Raw genomic sequence first — 24,551 nt, 5'->3', positions numbered from 1 at the left:
TGTTTTTCCTTCTGAGTCAATGTGAAGTGTTAGCAATGGGAAAGTCTCTTTCTGGGTGGGTTCCATCTGTTTCTGGGTGTGCACTCACTTCTTCACCACACCCAGAGAATGCAATTGGGACTGGAAGGCAGTAATGGGAATAGGGAAAGCAGCAACCACATGCACTGCTACAGGTTTATCCTGGAACTGATGCAAATTATATGAAGAGGAGTTAAAATACTAACTATGCAGAGAATATTTTTAAAAAAAAATTAAGTTAAAAATATTTCTCTGGAGCACAGATCCCCTTTTATCCAAACAAGTAAGTGTTCTCAGGCAAGCCTAAAATCTCAATAGCACTTAGATATCCATCAGAGAGAGAAAATTTCTTCAGCCTTAGATGTACTGCACTCTATAGGTACCAAAGCTCCTCAAGGTAACACTGAAAAATGCAGGAGAAGAGAAAATACAGCACAGGAGACATTCATTGCTATCTGTATCAGAGAGGGGATACTGGATTCACATTTGTTTGTGGCTCTTTGGATTTGAAAAACACCAAAAAAAAAAAGCACAAAGTTTCAGTGGGTACCTGATATACAAGCACATTAAAGTAATGTTTTTAATTGCTCATGTTCATGTGATCAGAACTCAACAAACAGGACATTAATCTCTGGCTGAGCAGGACAGATCCTTCTAACTGAACCACTGGTTGAACAATTAGGAACCTGTTTTCTTTTCCAGCTGTGCTACAAATTTTCTTTTGTAAGAAATGATGACTCTAGTCAAGTCTTTGGCTAAAGGTTAGGTGCGCAGTTTAAGCCCATCATCCAACTGGTTGCTAAACTTCTTTGATAGCTGATGGGGAGACACAGAAACCTCTGGAGTGCATCTCCTCCCTCCGGCAGCTGTTTTGGGAAGGGATGAAAGGGGTATTTCTCTTTGAAGATACTCATCTCTTCATTGATCACTGCAGAAGTACTCACAAGCTGAGATTAGGCATCGAGTCTTCAGGCAGCTGATGTTAACTGAGATGACTCTGGACCATAGGCTGTATCCAGTCAGCTGCTGTAGGTAGCTAGCCCAGTTCTGCAATGCCTAAGTAGGAGACACCTGGCCCAGCAGTGATCCAGAGCACTACGCTCATCTCCAAGCTGCCGAGGCAATGCAGAGAGGCGAGTGCTGCTGTTGGCATTCCCACTTCTCTGTATTGATCGCATGAGGTCAGCCTTTCTAGGATGAACTGATACTCTGCCTTAAGTGCACCAACAGAAAACACTACATGGAAGGATGAGTCTGAACAGTCTAGCAGTAATCCTGATGGGGATTCAAGATGCTGAGCGCACTTCTCAGGGTGAGCATCCTATGAAAGGAGGGAGGGAAGTAAGGTAGGAAGGCCAGTGAAGTAGTGTGCAGGGCAGCACACTTGTCTAGGAATAGGAGATAATGGTTTCTACATTACCCTTACTTTGAGGTCATTTGAACCCATAGCTGTCCCCAGGATGACACCCTACCACAACACTATCCTGTATGATTCTGTGCATTCCCCCTGCTCTAGTTGGGCCATCATGCAGAAAAGAGTACAAGATTAAGAAACCAGAGAGAAAATTAGCAAGGGGAGGCACTGATGAGGGCTAGCAGCATTTTATCCAATGTTTCTTCATGGCAGGATTCATTAGCCACCCTGGAAGAGACACAAAAACCCCACACTCCCATGAGTATGATCAGAAATGTCATCTTTTGCTTGTTATGCTTCTGGCACTCTGATTCTTTCAGAGCAGCCCAGCTTCAACAGGAGGGGTGGAGGTGGGGCACATCAGAGCTTGGCTGAGGCTTTGCTAACCTAAGCAGAGCACCCTTCCAGCCCTTCCAGGCAGAGGATCCAGGCCCACAACCCATATTTCCCAGTTTCACCATAAATGCTGTTGCCACAAAGCCCTAAGGAGCCACAAAGCAAAAGGTGGGGCAGCATCTCCAGGTCTTTCTTCACTGTCTTTAATGGGACTTACTGGTATTGGTGTTCAGCCTTTTAAAAAAACTGGGTCCCTCCAGGGACTTAGGTGCAGGCCAGGTGGCTCCTTACTTATCTCAAAATCTCAGGTGTTCCAGTGCCTACCAGTTCAGGCATGGAGACAAATACACACGGAACCCTGCGGTCCAAAACAGCGATACTGATGAAATTAGCTGCCTTTGTAGTCTGGCAAACCTGGAAAGTAGATAGTCTGAACCTCTTCCATGAACCGCTGCCCTTCCTGTGGTCTGTTTTGGGTGCCAGAGGGGGCTGTTTCAACAACAGCCTCTAATGTTTCTGTGCCAGTTTCCCCATCTGCAAAAACATACCTATTAGCCATAATGAGTTCTGCTCATAGTCCCGAGTCAGAAACAAATGGAAATACTGAGATCTTTGGGCAGAGCAAGGAAAAAATATCTAGTTTGCATCTGCTCTCCTTGGTTCCAAAGAAAAGGTTATAGGAATATGATTACTTTTTCTGGAAACATGTTAAATTCCACTTTTTTTCCTCCCTTAGAAATGGAAAATGCTTGCAAGGTTTTCTAACCTGCCAAATCTTTGTTCCTGGAAGAAACAGCTGACTGATAGGGGACCAAAGCTCTGTCAATAGCCAGGGAAATTCCCAGGCACATGTACTTTCAGACTGATGGAAGCAAGTGACTGGCAAGACCTGTCTTAAGTGTTGACTTCATTTCATGCCAGGGACTTCCCCAGCCCCAAGCTCTAGTGAAAAACACTTCAAAAGATCACTTTTTGGGTGGGATGGCAGTAATATTTTCAGCTGCTGGATATCAAACATTATTTGCAGAGTTGCCAGTGTTCTGGATGCTACATGACTCATTGGATTTGGGAAGGAGTCCTACAAGCAAGTCGGTTACAGAGATATCTTAAAGACCCTTGGTACATCTAACAAGTTGCGAGTTAGCCACAGAATTCTTCAATACACGTATCTTACTTCTTCACTAGGACCCCTATTCTGTACAAATTTATTATTATGCACACTCTTTTTATTGCCCAAGGTCCTGCTACCTTTGATAAAGATGTTCTTGACCACATACGCAAATGACAGAGCCTCCGAAGTCCAACCACTAGCCTGGAAACTCTCTGAGGAAGGGAATATTTCTTAGCGTGTCCTTTTAAATAGGCAGTTCTGTAAATAATTCCAAGCAGTTCCACTCAGTATCCCATTTTCCACCCAACTCCTTGTAATTTCCCAGTCCACAGAAGACATGCCACATACCTTAATATTTTCTTCAGGCCAAGAGTTTAGCATAGTTGCAATATGGCCTTTGTCATGGATGGTGATAAATAACCCCCTAAGAAAGAAAAAAAAGAAGAAAAAGAAGCCTTATCATAAAATTAATAACTCCAAGATAAAATAAAACAGGTGAAACTTGAAAATGCAGGGAAATGAGCTACTGAGCACAAAAACAGGCTATTCACTGGCATGGAAATGAGACCTCGAGGGACTGCTAATACCAAGTTTAGTTCTCATTTCAAAACCCCAAGGCTCAAGATCTTTAATGGCAACATCACTCAACAGCCACTGGTGTTGCACATTTCACACTTGTGAAACATCTTTGCCTCAGGGAGCAAATTCTGCTTTAGTGCAGAAGAGCTTTCTAGTTAAAATAATTCTGATAAATGCAGGGCAGGCTGATGATTTTACCTTAAACCTTGTTATACAGTCTCTCCCAGGGAGCTTAGTGCTGGCAGTTCAAACAGTGAAAGCATAATCCTTCTCAACCAGCTACCAATGTCAATGATGTGAATGGCTATTGCAGAGCTAGACATGTCGGATCCCCTCTCCAGTCAACAGAGCTCTAACTGGATCCCATTGGATCAATATTTGCCACAGCATTTACTTTGACCAAGCCAAACCTGCCCTTGCAACACCATTTTTTTCGTGAATATCTGACCCCAGATTTTGACACTTACATTCACCAAATGAAAACCACCAAAAATTATGAGAAGTGAAACAGAAAATTAAATGTTTGTATGAAGTCTCAGTATGAAGTATTCACACGGACAATAGCATACCTGATTGCACTAAGGCTAATCACTTCTCAACACAAAGGTCTTCATTGTTTAAACAAAAATGCCTTCTTTTTAATAAAAAGGAACTGGAAGACAGCGTTCTTGAAACATGCTTTAGACTTGTAGCTTATTTTTCTCCTCTTTGCTGTTATTACCAAAAGCTGTATACTTAGCAGGGATTCTTCCAATATCCAGTAGAGTATTATTCCTATTGACTGATCTCTGCTCAGATATTTTGGGATTTTTTTTGAAGCTTCTTTTAGGCAGTGCTAACCCCAAAGAAACAATCTCCTCCATATCTCTCAGGGGAAATTGCTTATGTTGCTCACAGTGCTCTCTAATCAGCACAGATCAAGGGCTCTAACTCGACGACTCCTCTTGGCAGGTGGAGGCATCTGTTTTCCTTGCCTTGCTATTTGCTCACAAAAGCAGGAGTTGTACCAGTGATTAGTATCAGCTGGAACAATGGAGAAATGCATTTTTGCTGCTTACATCTCTCTACTATTGCTTGGCCCCAGTAAGTTCAGATCAGTTCACAGTTTGGAGTTCTCATGTGAAATATTAGCTAGGAAAAGTCCCATTTTTAAAGGAGGCTGAAAACAACTTCCATTGGAAGTCCATATGAGTGATGGGTATCAAACATAATTGGGCTACTCTCTACAGAAGGGACTTCTCACAAGACTCTTCTAGGGATGCAAGCATCTTCCCACAGTTAATTGTGGGAATCCTAATGAAAAAGCCCTTTACTTTGAAAAGAAGAAAAATTAAAGTGCTGACTTCAACACTGATCAAGTCACAATCACACAGAAAGATCAGAAATGCAAAGAAAAAGGAAAGTAATGGTTCATTTATTCAGCATAATTCTTTAAAACTGTGCCCAGTAACCAGTGAACTAATCACATACACATGGCCTATCTCAAAGGCAGTATTCACAGATGTTAATCTTCATAAAAAAGGGGTCCTGTACTGCTGCCATCTATGTTTAGAAAATAGTTATTAACCAGGAATTAAAAGCACAAATTAGTAACATCACTGCAGATACTTCAAGCTATGACATGCTTTTAAAAAGAATGCTATTGTTTTAACGTAACATTTTCCATACAGAATAAAGACACCTATTACGTAAGTGTCTAGCTGTGCGTCTCATACATTCACATCTCTTCAGTGCTGAAGGGAGTCCACCAGCTATTTAACCTTTGAAAGACATCCAGTGCTTTCAGGAGAAGCTGAAGCCCAACTGTCCACCCATCACGAGCCCTGTGGCTTGATGAATTGCTGGTTGTTTCATACAAAGTGGAGAGGGCAGATACCCACAGCCTCTGAAGAGCTCCTGATGCTGACTGTTGTCTCGGGAGGGCAGTGGGCTGGTTTCCAATCCCTGCTCCAGATCTGGCAGTAGAAAGAGTTCACCCTGGGTCTTCCAGAATCTGATGACTGCTCTCACTATGCTACTTGGGAGAAGGGCTCTCATGGCGATCACCACAGCATGTTTTGCCTAAGGAAGGACCAGCTTGGCTCAGATAGCCCAGTCGGTGACTGAGAACCAAGCACGGAGAGGCACCCCTCTCAGAATTTGCATTCCCTTCCTTAATACTATATTTATTTGAAGTTAAGCAGGCCCTCCCATGGAGTATGCTGACTTCCGTGGATCCTTTTCTGAAAACAAAATGGCTACAACACACATTCATCCTCCATTCTGGCCATTGACCAGATCCCTAGTCATAGCTGCTTATCTCCGCTGTCACATGCATGGAGCAATTCAGGTGAACAATTGCTCCTTACTTTACTCCAGGCAAAATCAGATGGCTTAATTTAGACTAACAATTAACACACTAGTGGCACTACCAGCTTTGGAAAGGAAACCTTCAGGAGCAGAAATGGTAATCCACCTGGGGAAAGTGACCTCTCTTACTTACACAACCATACTGAGAAGTGGGCAAGAATCTAAGCAAGCCTCTTATTTCCCTTAATGCTGAATCCAAGAGCCAAGGGCCCAGTTTCAATAAAACACAAAAGTTTCCAATGCCTTTAGGAACCCAGCTGGAGCACGTTCCTGAAACTTGGTCCAGGAACTGTGGACTCCATCAGGTGTTCAGGCATTCAGAAGGGGATCCTGGTAGTGGTGAGCTGGAAGTCCCTTTGTAGGCCCAAGTATGAAACGACCAACTCTGACAGGCAGTTCAGCGAATTCACTGGATTTTTAAGAAGATGCAAAGGGAAGCAGACACACATCAGACTTTGGATTCAGGGGTCGCAGGTAAGTCCTCATTTTGCGTGGTCCCCAGGAGAGTCGTGCTCTCCCCCCTGATGACAAGAGTTACCCAGAGAGATGGGCTGGCCAACTTGTTGAAATAAGATGCCCAAAATTGGCAGAGGGTTAATCTTTCCTAAAATCCCTTCTGCAAGGCAGGCAGAAGGAACAGACAAGCTCTGCAAACTGAACTCAGGAAAAGGTTTGCTGATGACTGAACAGGGAAGAGCAGTAGCCAGGTTTCTCTCAAGGGTATACAGCTTACAGCAGAGGTAACAGGAGCAAAAGCTTATTTGTGCCTTTGAGGACAGCAAGGTAGAGCTCTGAATACTGAGAGTGACAGGCTGGTCTATGTGGACCAGTAGTAAATAAGAAACATCCAAGCAGCAATAAAACCAATTAACTTGATTTTTCTGAGGAAAAGATGCAGCCTGAGCATTCTGAGGAGGGAATGCAACAGATGCTGCCTTTATCATCATGCCTTCTCCATCTCTCTTGGGATTACATTTGATAAATTGCTTCAGAGAAACAAAAAGACAATCCCCTTGGGACTCAACAAAAATGATTCAATTAAAATAAGATGCTAAAAAGCGAAGCCATTTTGATCAAGTCACGTAACATGGGCACTGTGTGGAGCAAACACGCATCCTGGTTTTCCGGACCAGAAGGCTCACCTGTGCCCAGGATCCTGCCATTCTACATGGATTTAGTCATTGTATATCTTTATCCCCCACAGAGAAGCAGCTATGCACACAGTTAGCTCAAAGCCAAACACACATGCATGGGGGTAAAAATATAAGAACTAGAGCTTGGTAAAAATTAACTGCCCCAGCAATGTCAAGCCAGAATGTACACACTGTATCACCATTTCTGGCTAAACAGTAACCTTCAGAGAGCTGCTACCTTTGTGGAAGTAATTCAGAGTGAGTAGTGTTCCAACCTGCATTCATTAGCATTTCAGAGATCCGGTCTCCTATTCAGTCCATTAACATCCCAGGTTTCACTACAGCTGCCTTTAGTTAAGGCGGAAGTCAGACTAGATTTTATTGTGCCACTGGGCACGTCTGTAAGATTCCAGGAAACTTCAAGGAGAGTTACAACTTCTTAATTTGTCACTGAGACAGTATTTCTATCCAGATTTCAGCAAGTCAAGCTGCCCGAACTGGACTGCAGGATCCATCAGACTGCAGATCATCACTGCAGAATCTGTCAAAGGGGTTAGATATGTTCACCTACACCACACAAGACCTCTTCTCATCCCTAAGCCAGGAACATTTTCTTTTCCTGTCTCATTTTGTTCTGGCTGTGTTCATGGAAGTGCTCCAGGAACTATAAAGCCACACAGCTTACCATGTGAGCCATGGGAAGGATCCTGATGTGGTACTCAGTACTGGTTAGATCTTGGCCATCCTGATGGCATCTTGAAAGACCCACAATGAACACAATCCCAGAATTGCAAGGCTTGTTTCAGAAAGAGTTCAAGGACAAGGGAGACAGGACACGTTTGATGCCCAGAGGAAGCAATGTCAGACACTGGTGATGGCTTTTTAGAATAATATTCATTTCTTTTAGACATTTGGGAAGGAACAAGTTTTAACATGTCTCAGGTATTAGAAAAAACAAAATATTTTTTAATGCTTTCACTCAATGAACGGTTACTTCTTCAAAAAGGCAAAGTAGTGTTCCCCTTTTCTGATCTATGTGGTTAGCAATGCTGCCTTGTGAGCTATTTCCTCTTAGAAGAAACAGTGTATGACAGAGCCAGGAATGCTATCTCTAAAGCACTATCATTTATTTACAGAGAATGTGCAGAACTTCATTTCCCAAAACTCAGAGGGGTGTGAGAAAGATTATGCAACTTCTTTCCTCACAGCTCCAAATCTCTCACTTCCCTTCTACCCAAAAGTCTCCCTTCCTTTCCTTAATAGCTTTTCCTGGGCAATTACCTGTGCTTCTGTAGCTGTGATTGCAACCGTCCTGGTGTTGTCTCACCCCACTTTTCTAGCCTGCTGCTGCCTCTGACATGCAATCAAGCAGCAACCCAATGCAATCAATGCCTTTGCTTTATCATGCTCCATTTAAAACCTCTTTGGCCAGTGTTGTGCTCCTCTTACAGTCTTGTCCTGTGCTGTGTTTTTTGGTAGCACTGCTACAACTTCAGTTGGCTGTTTACATCTATACAATTAATGGCCTCTTTACACTTATCATATATGAATAACAGTCAGCAATTATATCCACTGACTTTACCATCCTGGTCAAAAGCCACAGAAGAATGGAACAGATGATGGCGCTGGATCGCTGACTTATATACTAGTGCGAAGCAAAAAGACCCTACTCTTTGCTTCACGTGAATTTTTCTTACTAGCTGAGATAGGACCATATTTGTATATTTATGTCTCTGTGGAGGAAAAGAGACACCGCTAGAAGGATCTCAAAGGCTTCTAAGTTGACAGGAGTTGAAAACCACAAAAAACTCCACACGCCAATGCAGCTTCATCCTTCTTTTCCTCCCTCACTCCTGTAGAAGAACTACTCTCTGAAGAAAAAGATACTTGCTTAGTAGGGCAGCTATTTGTGTATACAGTATGTATTTGAACAGCACTAACCAATATTTACGATACTGCAATGGTCAGGCACAAAAAACTCAACTGCAAGTTCCACGTGCTTTCTGCACACCAATCAGTCCATCAATTTTGTTTATTGGATCTCAGAAAAGAAACACCAGAGATGTCTTCTTTAATGGGCTACCAGTCTTTGCCTTATATAATTACCTGTTCCTGAGAAGAGGGACCAATGAGGGGAAGCAGATGAAAATGGTAGCTAAGGTCCCTGATTCTCCAGATACTTACACACTGCTTGCTGCCCAACATGAGAGGGGTGATTGCAAGGAGTCTGGCTCCTCGTGTGTGTGCTGCTGTAGCAGCGTGCAATGAATTGCAAGACTAAACCATGAATATGGCAACAAAACTCAGGCTTTTGTTTCATTTTCTTTCCGCTTATTAACTTCTAGTCTGGGTGCTATGAGAGGAACTTGCTCAACAAGTGAGGACAAAGACTACCGGGTGGGTTAGCATTAAGAAAATGAACACATTCACAACACTTATATCAGACAGGCAGGCATCATGATTCAATGTTTTCATCTGGATATGAAAGACTCATTCTCAGAAGAGAAATGCTCAGGACAGAGGTTAAGCATCTCCACTCACAACCTGGAGGTGATGAAATCCTGCCCACATAAAAGTCCTTGACTGTTTTGACTCAGTAGGGCCTGGACTTCCCTCAGAACAGGTAGGAAGTCCATGGGAAGCCATTGCTTAAAAAAGCAACAAAAAAAAGAGATGAGTCAGATCTTTGCCAACATCCAAGCCTGTATGAGGCTGCCATTGAACAGCAATGAAAAAGTTGTGAGACAGTGGTCAGAAACCTACACTGAGATAGGAGGTTGCACAGGAAAAGGTTCTGACAGGCATGGCACAAAGTGACCTTCTGCAGTGATCCCAGCCATTGCCTTATACAAAGGCACAATGCCCTTGGAAAGCTTTGAGCAAGACTGTATCAGAGTAACGTTGAGGTTGACCTGGAAAAATTATCTTCACACTCAGGAAAGAAAAAGCCAAGTTGGTTTGTTACTGTGGAAGGATGCTGACTGCTGCTGCACGCTGCTCTGTGCTCTTTGGAGGCTGGTTGAATTATACCCCAGCCCAGATGACTGGTAGGTATCTTGGCTGTCCAAGCATACAAATGGGACACATGCAAAGGAGAGGTCAGCTGATGGCCTTGGCTTTTGTTGCATGCTAACCACAGAAAACTGTCACTGCTGTGCCAGAAGAACAGACTGGAGGACCCGCTCTGGATTAAAGGCCAGTCTGTGCTAGGGATGCAGTAAAATGTGGTTACAGTAAAGCCCTACATTTGGTTTTATTTATTTACACTTTCAAGACTCATACACAACATTGACAGGTTGAGCAATACGAGCCTCTAGAGACATCTCCACCAGCTGCACCCCTATTGTTGATTTTTTTTGTTCACATCTCTGCCAGAACAGGATAAGAGACTTCAGAACAACAAAATAAACTTTGAAATTGCTTGGCTCTTGAGCTTGAGATTATAAATGTCTGTGGGCTACAGGCTTTGGAGAGAAAATATGTGCTAGCATGCACTGATTTGTCTAAATACAGTACAATTAATCATTAAATTGGACAAAATTTCTGTGGTGATTCATCAGGTATTTTTGCAGATTTGTTTATAATACAAGCCAAGAACTTTTTGTTGTTTTAGATCATTTTCTTTGTAAATTGTAGGATGCTGAACAGTACCCTGAGGTACTCATGAAAAAGTAATAGAAAACAAGCACAATCAACTATTAATGAAATCTATACAGAGATTTATAAGGCAATATCCTATAATTTAAGTACACTAAGAGATTTAATTTCAAATAATCTGCAAGGTGAATGATTGCATTAATATTATAAATGTCCTTAAAGTTGTCATCATATATTTTAGGCAGGAAAACCAAACTTCAGTCTGGGAGCCACACGATGCAGGCTCCAAGGTACAACAATGAAGATTCACTATCCGCACCAACCCCCCAAACCCGTGCAGGGAAACCTCCATGATCCTAAGGGATGGCAAGCAACTAAGCTGTAGGAAACTGCCAAAGATCAGGAACAGAGAGAATTCAATGAGCACATACAAGTGATTGCTCCTAAATGCAGACAGCAATGCATACAGGCTTCAGTGCAAGCTGCAGCCCTCCCAGTTCTTTGGCACAGTCCAAATCCTGCCACAGCAGGAAGGTTCAGATCAGAGCCCAAAGCAAAGCTTTCAGATCCGTCTCCTAGTCCGCCAAGTTATTAACACCCAGCACTATTTTTAGCAGGTTTTTTTCCCAGGAAAAGGGAGTTTATACAATCACTCTGTGTCCTCTCTTACCTGCTAGTTCATTTCAAGCAAATTCATCAGAAAGGCAAAGGTCTCAAAGATATTTGTTCCTACACCCTTTTATGAAAATCACTGTTGAGATAAAGGGAAAAGATAATGGGGCTCATGTCCCCACCACTCTGTGGAGGGGAACATAGACCTTCCTCTGACAATTATTCTGACAGTTGGCCAAAAAGATAGCTTGCAGCTAGACACAACATGTGCCACTTCACACCTAGCTCCTACTGAGCCCTCACTAACCCAGCCCTAGCAAAGCCTTAGAGCCTTGGTGTGCTGCAGGACTAAGCAGAAGGCAGAGAAAAGCAGGAAAAAGCTGACCGTAGAGGAAACCAAATGAAAAAAGGGAATGGTTATGGGGCAGGATCAAAAATGCACAGGTAGAAAACCAGAGGGGACAGCAAGCAGAGCACCCAAAGCTGTGCCTCCCTAAAGAAGAGGTGAGGAGAGGGAGAAACCCGAGCTGGCATGGGTGGCTATGGTGGAGTACAGGTGGATATGGAGAAGGGGTGAAAGGGGTGTGGAAGGGAACAGAAGGTATTGCAAAGCGGACGTGTTAGGGGACAGTGGACAGAAATCAGGAGGAATCTTGGATTCATTGGTTCTGCTAGTCAGGAAGCAGTCTAAAGAATAAATAGTCCTTTCTTCCTCTCCAGCAGGGAGTCAATGGAGAAAGACCAGCTCAGTAACTACTGTTATTGGTCATTATGCAGCAATGTGAAAATGCAGAGGGTTGGCGTCAGGTCCCCAATGAATCTCTGCTGTCCACAGTCTAGGATTAAGGGAGGAGGCAAACAGACCCACGTTGCTCTTGGCTTGTCATGAGCTGCTTGTCCCTACTGGATTCTCAGGACTGGATTCTCTGGTTTAACCAGAGAACTGTCATGTCATAGCATAATTCAGTGGTTAAATCCTGCTTGTAGTTGAAAACTTCAGAAACCAATTTTTTTCCAGTGTCCTTTTCAGCTGTGGTGTTTCAATAGTGGTGTTTAAAAGGACCTCTGAGAAGATCTATGTAAGGATTGAGCCCCTGGAGCCAAGGGCTGAGTAAAGAGCCAAGCAGGTTTGAAGCACGGGGTCTGACTCTTGCTTACCCTCAGCACCCAGAGCTTCCTTCTTGCTGATGTGCAGGAGGGAGGGGGAAAAACCAGGCTGTTCATAACTACTCTGCCACCCATGCGTAAATTTACAGATGCACATGGGTGAAGACCAGGCTTTGTGTTGTGACATAAGATCCCACCACCCAGGGGTTCCACCAACCAGCAAGTGTGGGCATTTCCCAGATTCACTATCCTTTGCTGCACTTAAGCTCATCACGCTCAAGGGGCTTGAAGCCCTCCGTTCAAAAACAACTTTAAGTGTAGGAAAATCCGACTCAGCCCTGATTTTTCTCTGCCTTTTTAAAGGCTCAGTCCTAAACCTGCCTGTATGTTGGATCCTGGCAGTATCTCAGTAACTGGAAGATTACAAGGTTGTAACGAGCAATGTGTTGAGATGGGCAATCAGTGCTGTTGCTCAGTGATGTCGACCAAGGAGCCCTTATCTGTTTTCACTGCTAAGCACATAATGTATTCTGGTTTTCTTGATAGTACAGAGGTTAAGGTGGGATCAAAAATCCCTGGGAAGTTAAATTAAGTCCTAGCCTGATTATATTTCCTTCCTGCACTGTGTGAATTCTTCCAAGACCCACACCTTCACTTTTAAAGTACACTGCAGGGAGCCCCAAGAATGAACACAGAATTAGGTTGAAGTTTGATAAAGAAAAGAAATATTATTTTGACAATACCAGAGCAATCAGCTTTTAGATAAATTAAATCTAACCTGGCATACTCTGTCTTAGTGAATCCACCTAATAAAAAATCTTAACTTTTGCCATAAATTGCAGCAAATACAGAAAATATCAGCAGCTTTGTACAGCATGTCTTCCATATTCATGTGCTGAAGATGTGTGTGGCTTACCTTGTCAAAATGTTTGAACGGTGTATCTGCACACAGACCTCTCCAGAAACAAAACCCAAAACACAGCAAAACCCAAGGAAAGTAAGGATTACAGTATCAAAGCACAGAAGCCCTCATTCTGTGCAGACCTGTCGGGGAAGTCTTTGGCAACTGCAAAACAGCTCTTTATGCTGCCTATTGATTTCTCTTCTCTTTCAGAAATAGATGCCCTGTTATTAGAGGATAAGGGTGCCAGCTTTCTAAGTCTGACACAGCCGTTATAAAGCAACATGAGACAGCACCTCACAGTTACCTTGCACTAGCATATAAAAGTCAATATAAATTATATGATAAAAATGTATCATTAATATAAATATTCCATAAACTAAACAGTTAAAAAGAGGATTGCTCCTCATAAAAAATGTTGCCAGGTCACAATGCATAGTCCATGGGAGTTCGTCCCACAGCCCAATGGATATTGCTGTCCAAGGTCTTCATGATAGCCAGTGTTATTTCCCCTCCAATATACATCCTGGTATTCATTATTCTAAATAATTCTCCTCCCTCCTCCCTGTCTTTGGCATTTTTAGTTTAAGGTGGGGTTGTTCTTTGTGGCAGCAGCATAGATTTATGCCAGATTAAAGGCAAACACATCCCCTTGAATTTCCTTCACCAGGTCAACCTCTTTCTTCTGGCCAACTCCACCTTTTCCTTTGAGCTTCTCCTGGTAAATCAGGGAATTTCAAGAGACTTAAATCTAAATCACCTCTGACAGCAGGGGAAAGCCTGACCTTCATAAGTTAATGAGACTTCGCTGTTAACTTCAGCGTGCCTGAGATTTTACCTCATGCCCATGGACGTTTCTCTTGGTTGTCAGAGCCACTGCACATACATTTTGCTCAGGAAAAGTAAGGAAGAGAGAGAGAAGCCTGGAGATATGGAAGGAGGAGCACTGATGGGTTTTCTAATGAAAAAATGGATCTAAGTCCTTTTTCACTCCCATTGCAATGTAATAACTGTGGTACAGCCTCACATCACCAACACTGTCCATCCTATTCCCCCAGCCTTCACAGTACCTCAGATCACAGCTGATACACCAGCTCTTCTCTCCGTACACCCAGGACCCAATCTGTGCTCCTCTCCTCATTTTAAGAACCACTTAACGGAAGGGTGAACAGAGAAAGGACAATCAAGCATGCTGAAAAAACTTGTCCAGAAAAAGTGGGGTCAGCAGAGAGGGAGTAGTGGGAACCCTTGAACCACTCTGCCATCTCTCAGCAGAAGTTTCCAGACATGCTGACCTTTCTCATCAGCCCTGTGCTCCCTCTGCATTAACTGCTTCCTTCTCACCTATTCTAGCCATGGTCTTCTCCTCCTCATTCCATAACCTGGCCCCATGACTAAGACTAGATATAAGGAAGAAATTTTTTACGACGAGGGTGGTGAAACACTGGCACAGGTTGCCCAGAGAGGTTGTAAACCTGGAAACATTCAAGGTCAGGTTGGATGGGGTTCTGAGCACCCTGATCTAGTTGAAGATGTCCCTGCTTACTGCAGGGGGTTGGACTAGATGACCTTTAAGGGTCCCTTGCAACCCAAACTATCCTACGACTATCTCCCACCTATATCCCCTACCAACGTCTTCAAGGCTTTCTGACTACATGCGGTCCTCATGATCATTTCCACAGATCGGCCCTTCAGTCTGTTATAAGGCCAGTCTACTCATGGTGACGTTATCTAAATGCATTCATCTTCTCTTACACTGACTTCAGCTGCTTCTGGAAGAAGGATGAACCAGGCTGGTGGCAACAAGAGAAATTATGACAATCAGTGTTTTTGCAAGAAGTAGAGATTGCCTAAAGGGGTTTCAAAGTACAATTTTCAGGACAATAATCCAAAACCCAGCCTTCCCACTCACTTTTGGACTCCACTGTTTTATAGGAGTACGGACAATTCTGTGGTTAGGGGCAAGTCTATGGGATTTAGACCTTTGTTCTAATTTCCATTTGGTTTGGGTTTAAAGTGCTTAGAAATGGCAGGTAACTTTCTCTCCTGCTGCTCAGACTGTGCAACGCCATTAAAAACCAAAAAGCCTCAGCAGAGCCAGATCTGTTGACAAGACAATTCTGTAGATTGACTGATGTCTCGCTTGCTTGTTTTTCATCAGACACAGATCATTATTCTGTCAGACTTGATTTTTGCACCATCTGCATCCTGTTAGCTTTCATTCTCCAGGTCCAGCTTCACCCCAACATGTTTCGCATTGTTCTGCTATCAGTCCTCAAGGATGTTTATATCTCCAGAAAAGGAGAGTGAACTTAAGCAAGTTTTTTCTGTTCCCATAGCTTTTCTCCAACGATGACGCACCAACCTGTTCTAGTCCTGCTCTCAGGGGATGCCAAAAGCTTTTGCAGAGCAGCTGACAACTTTATACTTTCAAATACCAGTATGCTCATGAATTACCAAGTGTCTCAAGAGGCTGTGGTCTTATGCCACTGTAATAAACTACCCCTTGCTATCACAGAAGAAACCAAACCCTGATTCCAGGCCCTGAGATAAGTTCCCTCTCTGCTTTCTCTTTGTGAAAAAGTACAAAGTCTGTTTCCAAAGATACCATCAAATTAAAAGAGATCCTCCAGCTTAAAAAATACCTTTTAAATAACATCGCCCATGTTCTGTACTGTGCGGCATAAGGACCCCCATGATACTCATTAAGTACATTTTACATTGGAAAAAAAAAAGAAAAAGCAAAAAAGGAAAAAAGATCACAATACTACTATGCACTTTTGCAGAGGACTTTGTATCTTCACTCTAAAGCGAAAAGGACTCTCAATCACAGTTTCAAAGCTTTCAGGGCTGGGGGAAGCATTTCCTAAGACAACGGTGACTCTTTCTATTAATGAGATCAAAGCATGAAAATTCCTCCTTCCCTCTTTTAGTGTCTCAGAAAGTTGCAAGCCCAGCTCTGTTACACTTCATTCCTTCCCCCTACCAAATTTCTGATGAGGATGAAGAATCCTCAGGCTTTGAAAAGCAAAGACTTCCAAGGCGCATGTTCCTTAGTACCTAGGGTAACCCGTCCTTTGCTTGAAGCTACAATTATGTCATCACTGCTGCTGAACATAAGCAAACCTGTCCTCCCCAGGCCTTCAGCAGCCTGCTCCTGCTTCTGCACATCCCTGTCACCATGTCAGCACAACTCCTGTTGCAGCTGGCAGTGAACGGGCTATCTGCATTACTGCTAGTCTGGCCCAAACAAGACTTGGATCTACCCACATTTATTCCTGAACCAGATCATTGCAGAGATGCATGGACATCTGTGCAGGCACAAGGGTGGTGGAAAGGAGGAGTGAATAACCAGGGATGGATTGCAGGACGCAGACTGCAACGTTGTGTATTTCAGCCATAGGAACTGAAGCTGAACACCTGTGCAAGAAATCTCCCTTAAGTCTGGGCCGCCCTTGAGCATCAGGAATTACACCTATACATGACTCAAACCTTGTCAGCTTGGGACACTATTTCCAGCAATATACTTTGGCTTTGACAATGTGAATACATCTGGGTCCCCTCACAATCATTCCAGAACTTGTGAAGACAAATGTGGCAGCATATTTTTTGTAACAAAACTGTAACTGCAAGACCCTGAGACACGAACTGTGGAGGAGTATAACCTGAGAAGCCCCCAGGAAGTGATCATATTTGCCTACCCTAGTCTTATTCTCCTCCTGAGGTACTTGCTACTGGCCACTGCTGCAGAGACGATCCGTGGCTAGGAGGACTTCTCTTTGGACATAGCTGCTCTTCTCTCATGCTTATTTAACGCGGGCTGATCACAGGAGACAGAGATTTTGACAAAGTCCTTATCATAAGCGTGACAGAAGTGAAATTGCTTGGTACTTCAACCTGTACTTACGGATTATAAAATAATTTCTGGGTTTTTTATTTTAAAAATACCAACTATAAAATGACGCTATACTTTGGCCTGAAGATTTTAATGCGTATTGCATGACTTTGAATAAACGACTATTGGTAACTCAGCAGGGAGCTGTCTGAAAAACAAGATAGGAAAAATGTTATTCAACATAGACACCTTCCAGCAAAAACTTCAGCGCTCTTAGGGGACAGTGCCAGAATGACGTTTTTAATAATTTGATGGTTCCACCTCTCTTCCAGCTGTTCTAAAAACCTGAGTTTTCAGCACATAGGAAGAAGGCTGAGGCCACAGAAAAAGAAAAGCCTGCTTGGAGAATTTAAAGTGACTCCTGAAGAGAAAGGCAGCAGGAGTTTGGGGAAGAGACAGGAACCTGCCGGGGCACAGGAGCTCTGCCTGGCCCACCAGCAGAAGCGGGGAGACTATGGGCATCATAGATGAGCATGCCAAGAGCTGCATATTTGCAAGTCTTTTTTTTCCCAGTAGCTCTTTTCTACTGGTAAACAGAGAAAACCTGTGTTTTCAGACTGCTGGTTGTGTAGCTTTTCAAGGAAAGAACAGAAGATGTCGGATCCCATTTGGAGCAGATAAATCTGCTGGCACAGGGGATGTCAGAGCCCTGACCTGGGAGGACAACTCTGGACACCAGCCCCATAGAAGTGCAGGTAAAAAGTCCACCCTTAAGAATTTGCAGAGAGAGACCAGGAAAGGCAAAAGAGGCATTGAGCCCTGCAATTACGACAGCAGTATCTGGCAAACAAAATCTGCAGCCATGCATTCTGATGACAAAAGCCCTGCTGGACCTCACAGGACTATTTTCAGGTGCTCTTGTACAAGAGTTGTTTTGTAAGCAAGTTATTTGTGCTTTGATCTTTCCAGGCTCAACCTTCAAATATAAAGCCAAGCACTAATGAGGCTGAGAAAGACCTCCCAGTTTTCCACCCTGAAAAGGCTACTGTAAAGAGGATGACATTGGCAAAGAACATTTAGGTTATATACTAGGGGAAACACACTTTCTACTTATATGAGAGTTAAGTACTGGAATGGGCTACATAGGGCAGCTTTATTGCAGATTTAAAATAAAACATAACCAGTTAAGGAACAGGATTATATGATAAGGCTTCCTGTGACAGCAGAGCAAAACTGAATGGGTTGGACATCCTCTCCAGTTCTAGGTGCTATGTTCTCCCTAAAACAACAGTGAAATATATTTACAAGGGCATCATTTTGTTTGAAAAACCTTCTGATACAAGTACAATTAGGTTAGAAGAATCACCTTTTCAGACTGTCAGTGCAGCTTAGGATAACAAACATGGGAAGAGCTAGAAATACAAACTTAGATCTTAATTCCTGAGGCTTCACAAATCTGCAGGTCCCATTGATTTTAGCAGAAAGTGTTGGCATCCTACCCTGAACTAAGTGTCTTATAGGGCGGCTCCTGATGTACATAGAATCACAGACTCATTTAGGTTGGAAAAGACCCTTAAGATCATCGAGTCCAACCATAAACCCAACACTGCCAAGTCCACCACTAAACCACATCCCTAAGCACCACATCTACATGTCTTTTATATACCACCAGGGATGGGGACTCAACCACTTCCCTGGGCAGCCTGTTCCCGTGCTTGACAACCCTTATATACATAATATGCTCCAGGAGAGAAAAGATATACTGCAAGACAATACGAGTCAGATCTACAACAAAAGCACATGTGAATGCTTTTCATTATAATCTCATCACTTCACATCATATAACAGCTCTTTTCTTTATGGAGCAAAGCCACTCTTTTGCTAAAATAACCTTGATTAAAACCAAATCTCAGGTAGGCTGAAATTCACTCTACATCTTCAGAGAAACAAAATCCCCATCATAGGAAATCCAGTGTACTAAGGGCATGATAGTTTGCCCTTTCCTGCAGAAGCCATGGGCTGGAATCCAGAACAGCTCCAAGACCAAGTTCAACAGCAAAACTGTCAGACTACAAGAACAGATGTTCTTACCACACTGATAAAATCCTATGTGTTTAAAACATGAAAAAGAAGTGAGTTACAGGAAGGGGAATTCTCCAACAGCAACAACAGCAGAAAGAGTCCAGTATATGGGAAGACAGCCCTGCATTCCTGAGGATAACAACAGGGATGAAAAATAAAAGAGGCGAAGCTCCCAAATATTGTTTGAACTTCTTGCAAGGTAAAGGCAGACTGAAGGCAGAGATAGAGTGGCTGTGCAGCAGGAATTGCCTGCTGTGAATCTTGATTAGCTGAGAACCAGTAGTGTGCTCTTCCCTGCCTGACAGTGCTCACAGGTCAACACCTGGGGACAGTCTGGGGTCTCTAATCTCTGCTACCTTTTCCCCTGCCCAGAAGAAGTAAGTGTCCTCCCCCTGTACGAAGAGCAATTCCTTCTCTGGTTTCCTTATACACACTGAGGAGGAGGAGGGAACATCATCAAGATTAGATGAATGACTTCGCCATAACCCAGCAGATGCCGAAGTTGGGTATCAGGGAACAGAACACAATCACCTGGGATAGACACAAGCCAAAAAGAAAACCTGAGGAGTAGCTCATGTGAAAGAATACAGTGGCTTTACTAGAAATTTTGATGACAAGCAGGATGCAAGCACGTTTGCGAAGATAATCTTATCCATAATATTCATTATCTGTCTACACAGCCCTTACATCTTTGAGGTCTGCCTGAGGGTCCCCCTGTGACCTTGTGTCAGTCAGTAGAACTCGCCTCAGTTTCCTCTCCTATCACACTGCTCTCAGCTGAAACTGCAGTTAAACCTCATGCTTGTGAAATTGTTTTAAAATTGTATTATTCCATTCCTTTACTTTGCATATTTCTATAGCAAAAGCTAAAATGTTTATCTGCCTACTGGTACATTTGGAGGACAAAAAAATAAAAAGCTTGCAAAAAAACCTGAACCTTACCATTGAATTTGCAGGCTAGGACTAAAATGTGTTTCAGAATACTAATGAGGGCTTTATCTAAACATCAATCATTAAAAAGAATTATGCAGAACAGGGCCTTCCAACATGGCACACAGTGTTTAATGTTGCATGAATTTACACAGTAACTGTTCTGAGCAGCAAGGAAGGCACTGGTGCAGAGCATCATCTCCTCAGAAAATTATTCTTATGGGGTGGTTTGTGGAAGTGCATACAAAAGTTCAGAATCAGCACAACGTATCCAAAATTCAACAATTACTCAAACGCCAGCACCGCAGAAGGCACTCAGTGCTCCTGAGACAGCAGATGGGAAGGGGTGCAGCCATAAGTTCAGCGAGCCGTTTGGAGCTAAGTTGCACGGACTGTACAGTACTGTTTGAGAACAAAACCACTCTGTTCACTGTTTATAGGAAAAAGGCAGAGCTATTCTCGACTCCCAAGCTCATCATCAAATGTACACACACAAAGCTGCTTGCTGGTCCATCTTTTGATGAGGGATCAAGTTTTAGATGTTTAGGGCCACCCACATAAGGATGGACTGTCGATACAGAAGAAACATTCATGTGAAATTAAAAAAAGGGGCAAGAACAGTCTCTTTACTCACCGTGGTCTCCTGAAAGCCAAACCATACTGCTGGCAAGCGAGGCCAACCGTTGGGGTGTAAACGATGGGCATGAATCTCTCGATGTCGGAGGTCAGCACTCGATAAAAAAGTTTCTCGTTCCTATCTTGTAATGTCATAAGAACAATATACCTTAAAAGTAAAATAAAATAGATATAAATCTGTATTTACAGATGTTGGCAGTTTCATAAAAAGCAGTAGCTGGTTCACTCAGTACGTACTCAGTTCTCCCAAGCCCTGACACTCCTCAAATGCTACATCATGAGCAGATACTTGGAGTAAAATTTCCACCATCCTCACCGACAGCTCACAAAGACTTGGTAGAGCTAGAAGTCAGACCCATGCATACACTCAGAATTTCAGAATTTGCATTAGAAACAAATGCAATGGAAAAAGTCAAAAGTAGACTTCAGGGCTACCTGGGACAGAGTGGGACATCACCTTTATCATCAAAATCTATTATGCAATCTATAAGATGAAGTATGTATATATGAAATATTAATATGCAAATTTCAAAGCACTATCTTTCCTAAAAGATTCCACAAAACCTCTCTCTCCATTATCCCACATCCTCAATTACTTAATCACTAAGCACAGAAGGATAGTTAAATCCCATATTAAAAAAAAAAAAAGACAAAAATATTAATTTAGAAAATGAAAATGTTAAATCAACTTTGTATTCTTAGTGTTGTCCAGACTTACACGTGCATCATTGGGTTTATATGACCACTTAATGACTTAGAATATGTTACATTTGTCCAAGGATTTTCCTTTCTTGAAAATGCTTCATTGGCTAAGATTGAATTTGTCAAATTGAAGCCAGAAAAATGAAAAACTCAAAAAGTAAAGAGAGATTGCAAATGATTTTCTGTCTGAGAAACTTGTATGAACATAATGACGAACTCCCTTTTGTGTTCAGTGCCCAATCTTGCACCGTGGCTTCAAAATGGCATCCCATGCTGCCCACAATATACAATTTGCAAGATCGACACATGCATTTGTGACACAGAAAAGCCAAAGCAATGGAATCGCTCTACAGGGGAAGAGTCCTGCTGCCTCAGTCCCCAGATCAATAACAACTCAGACAGATGGAGATGCAAACCCTACCGTCTGTCATGACAGGAGTCAAACACCATCTTCCATCAATAACCCTAATGAACAATACTGGACACAATGCAAGTTCAGGAGCAGAAAGACCAGTCATTACACACCATTGCTTCTGGTTTTCTATTTTTTTGCTGCTGGTTGGCAGGTTCTTTCTGTTCTTCCAGCCAGTATTTTAGTGAATGTATTGATGAGCATACAGATAGGTACGTGCCCTACATGTGCTCACTCTACCTCCAGTGCTGTGGGGCAGGGACTGCCTTTTCATTCTGTACTTGTATCCAAAGTATAGTGAATTGCCAGGCTAAAACCAAAGCTCTCCAGCAATGTGGTAGTAGAAAAAAGCTGTACCAGTGCTATTTTGGGACTGGGATTGCATGTAACTGAGGTGACAGCACACAGGCCAGAATAAACACTCCTGGCACTGGAGAGTATGGACAGGTGGAAAAAAGTGACTCTGAAGGAAACCTGTGTGTCTTGAAGCAGGATCATCAAGTCTTCCTGGGGGCTTTAAAGAACTGAAAATTAAAGGGGGAGGAAAGAGGAAATAACATGGATTTTACATACTTGTCTAGATCATTAGATTTGTTCTCGTAGTTTTTCATAACACGGAGAACTTGAACGTCTTGGCTCAAGAAGCAAGGAGGAAGGAGGCCGTGAATTCCCAGCTGCAGCCTCTCTTCAAGTGTAAAAGCCATTCCCTGGGGAGAAAAGAGGAAGGCACGTTCAAACGGCGTGACATGCATTACCAGATAAGATATCCAAGAGGAAAGCAAGCAACAGCATGCAGCCCCCGGGGCCCCGGCGGCAGTCCTCGGCTGCAGGTAGCGTGGGGCTTGGACCACCCAGACCCTACAGCTTCTGGATTAGCAGTCCCTTGCGCCAGCAGGGCTTTGATGATTCACACTCTCCTACCATTTGAATTCGGTTGGTCTCTACAGTGTATAAAACCTTATAGTGTATACATCTGTAGGGTTTCTTTCACTTTATGCTCTTACATTACTTTATTAGCTCACGCCTACAAGTTTCAATGGCCTTCCTGGAAGTCCAGCTCTCACAATCCTTTACAATTCACGTATTGGGTTTAGATTTGGATACTGAATAGTATACCCAACTCATCAACTCATCATAGCATGCCCAACTCATCAACTTCAGTTACCTTCTAGTTTTCCACCAGACACAATGTGTATTAATGGCATATTAGCAGCACAGAAGACAGACTTGACATGTAGGATACTTTCTCAGTTTTTTAATTCAAGGAGCACATAGAGTGGCACAAGTCATTAAGTAGCTGACACTGGCCCACAGCTGAAGCTCAAATGCTAGCTTGCATGGGATACCCCTGCTCTTATAGGACAATTTCATCCTTCCTAGGCAGAAGCCTGGGCATGTCCTGCTCCCGTGCATGCAGGGGCTGATGCTCCAGACGGCCAGCAGCACCCTGCATTGGACTCAGCCCAATGAACAGCAATGGTAAATGCATTCTGCAGTCTGCGAAGAAGATTATAAACTGTCTTAGTCCTTAATTAATGGGATTTCTGCTATGTTGATAGCAGATTAGACAGCAGGATAGAAGGAAACATTTCCAGAAGCGTCTAAGGAGCTTAAATCCTAATGAAAACTTCACCCGTAACTAACCAACTGATTCATATCTTGATGAACAGCTGGCAGTAAAATATTCAAAATCAGTAACTATTGGACTACGTCTACTCAAGCATACAGACAAATGCTTAAAAAAAAACCTTAATGAGCAGCTTTATGAGTACGTAGCTGTTAAACTGCTATCTTCTTCCATGGATTTAGTGTTTTTCTATCATGAACAACCGTTATTAATGTTGCACAAGAAAAAACTGAGGACATATCTTGATGAACTTGGTTTTGGCAGCCTTCCCTCACCTCCTGTTGCTTGTTCCTGTCCCCGTGCCATCCCAACGGTTGTGCCAGCACAAGCATGTGTGCAGTCACATGGTTAATCAGCGAGAGGAAGTACCCAGATTAAAAATAAGCGGCTCATTTGAGCTCGGAGCAGCTCCCCTGGCTGACGGTACACCATAGATGGGTCTACAGACACTGCCAAACCTGGGCACGGCCACCGGGGACACACAGCCCTGGGAATGGACCACTGGAAGAGCTGTTGACTTGTAAGTGGTGTGGCTGCTGGTGAAAATATTTGTCAATATTTTTGTCAATTTGTCAATATTATCAGCGATACCAAGTAAGCTGTGACAGGATAGAGGAAAGGACTGAAACCAATTCTCCTGTTTGCCAGATACATGCTTTGTACGCAGTGTGACACCTCTTTTATTACTACATTGTGCAATAGCGCAAATTAAAAAAAAAAAGTCTTCATATATTTCAGAAAAGATATTCAGGACATCTGAGAAGAAAATGATCTTTATCCTACAAGCATTTTCATAGCTTTTTTCTGCTCTGTATCAAGATAGAGCCAAGTATTTTCCAAGTCTTTGATGCAAGAACATGGCAGAGAGAAATCATTCCTTTTCCAGCCAGCAGATGAGGACTCAGCAGTTGCCTGGGAGGCAGGAGGTCAAGACTTTGCTGTCGAACCCAGAAATGGCATCAAGGTCTCTGCGGTCATGAATGTTGTACCCAGGACATGGCTGGTTCTGCTGAAGCGCCAACATTTCTGACCCAAATTTCCTTCCTGGACCTGAGAAGCCTTTCCCCAAATGAGTTTCACAGCAGAACTGGTACATTTCCACAAGATAAAGTTTAAGGTTTTGCAATTCATCATTTCTGAATTTAAAAAAAAGCCCAACATACTCTCATC

General features: G+C 43.0%; 1 protein-coding gene across 1 annotated transcript in view; it reads right to left on the bottom strand.

Moving 5' to 3' along the window:
* ME3 (malic enzyme 3) overlaps positions 1-24,551 on the bottom strand; it is a 129,223-nt gene that overhangs the window by 38,709 nt on the left and 65,963 nt on the right. Inside the window, exons 2-4 of the mRNA XM_075728007.1 lie at positions 22,328-22,461; positions 20,639-20,788; positions 3,228-3,303 (exon numbers count right to left, since the gene is read on the bottom strand). Of these exons, the coding sequence (XP_075584122.1) occupies positions 3,228-3,303; positions 20,639-20,788; positions 22,328-22,461 (360 nt within the window). The remainder of the gene's footprint in view (positions 1-3,227; positions 3,304-20,638; positions 20,789-22,327; positions 22,462-24,551) is intronic.

The sequence above is a fragment of the Pelecanus crispus genome, chromosome 1 (genome assembly GCF_030463565.1).
Source record: "Pelecanus crispus isolate bPelCri1 chromosome 1, bPelCri1.pri, whole genome shotgun sequence".
Lineage (NCBI taxonomy): Eukaryota > Metazoa > Chordata > Aves > Pelecaniformes > Pelecanidae > Pelecanus > Pelecanus crispus.
This window is presented reverse-complemented; position numbering and strand designations above follow the sequence as displayed.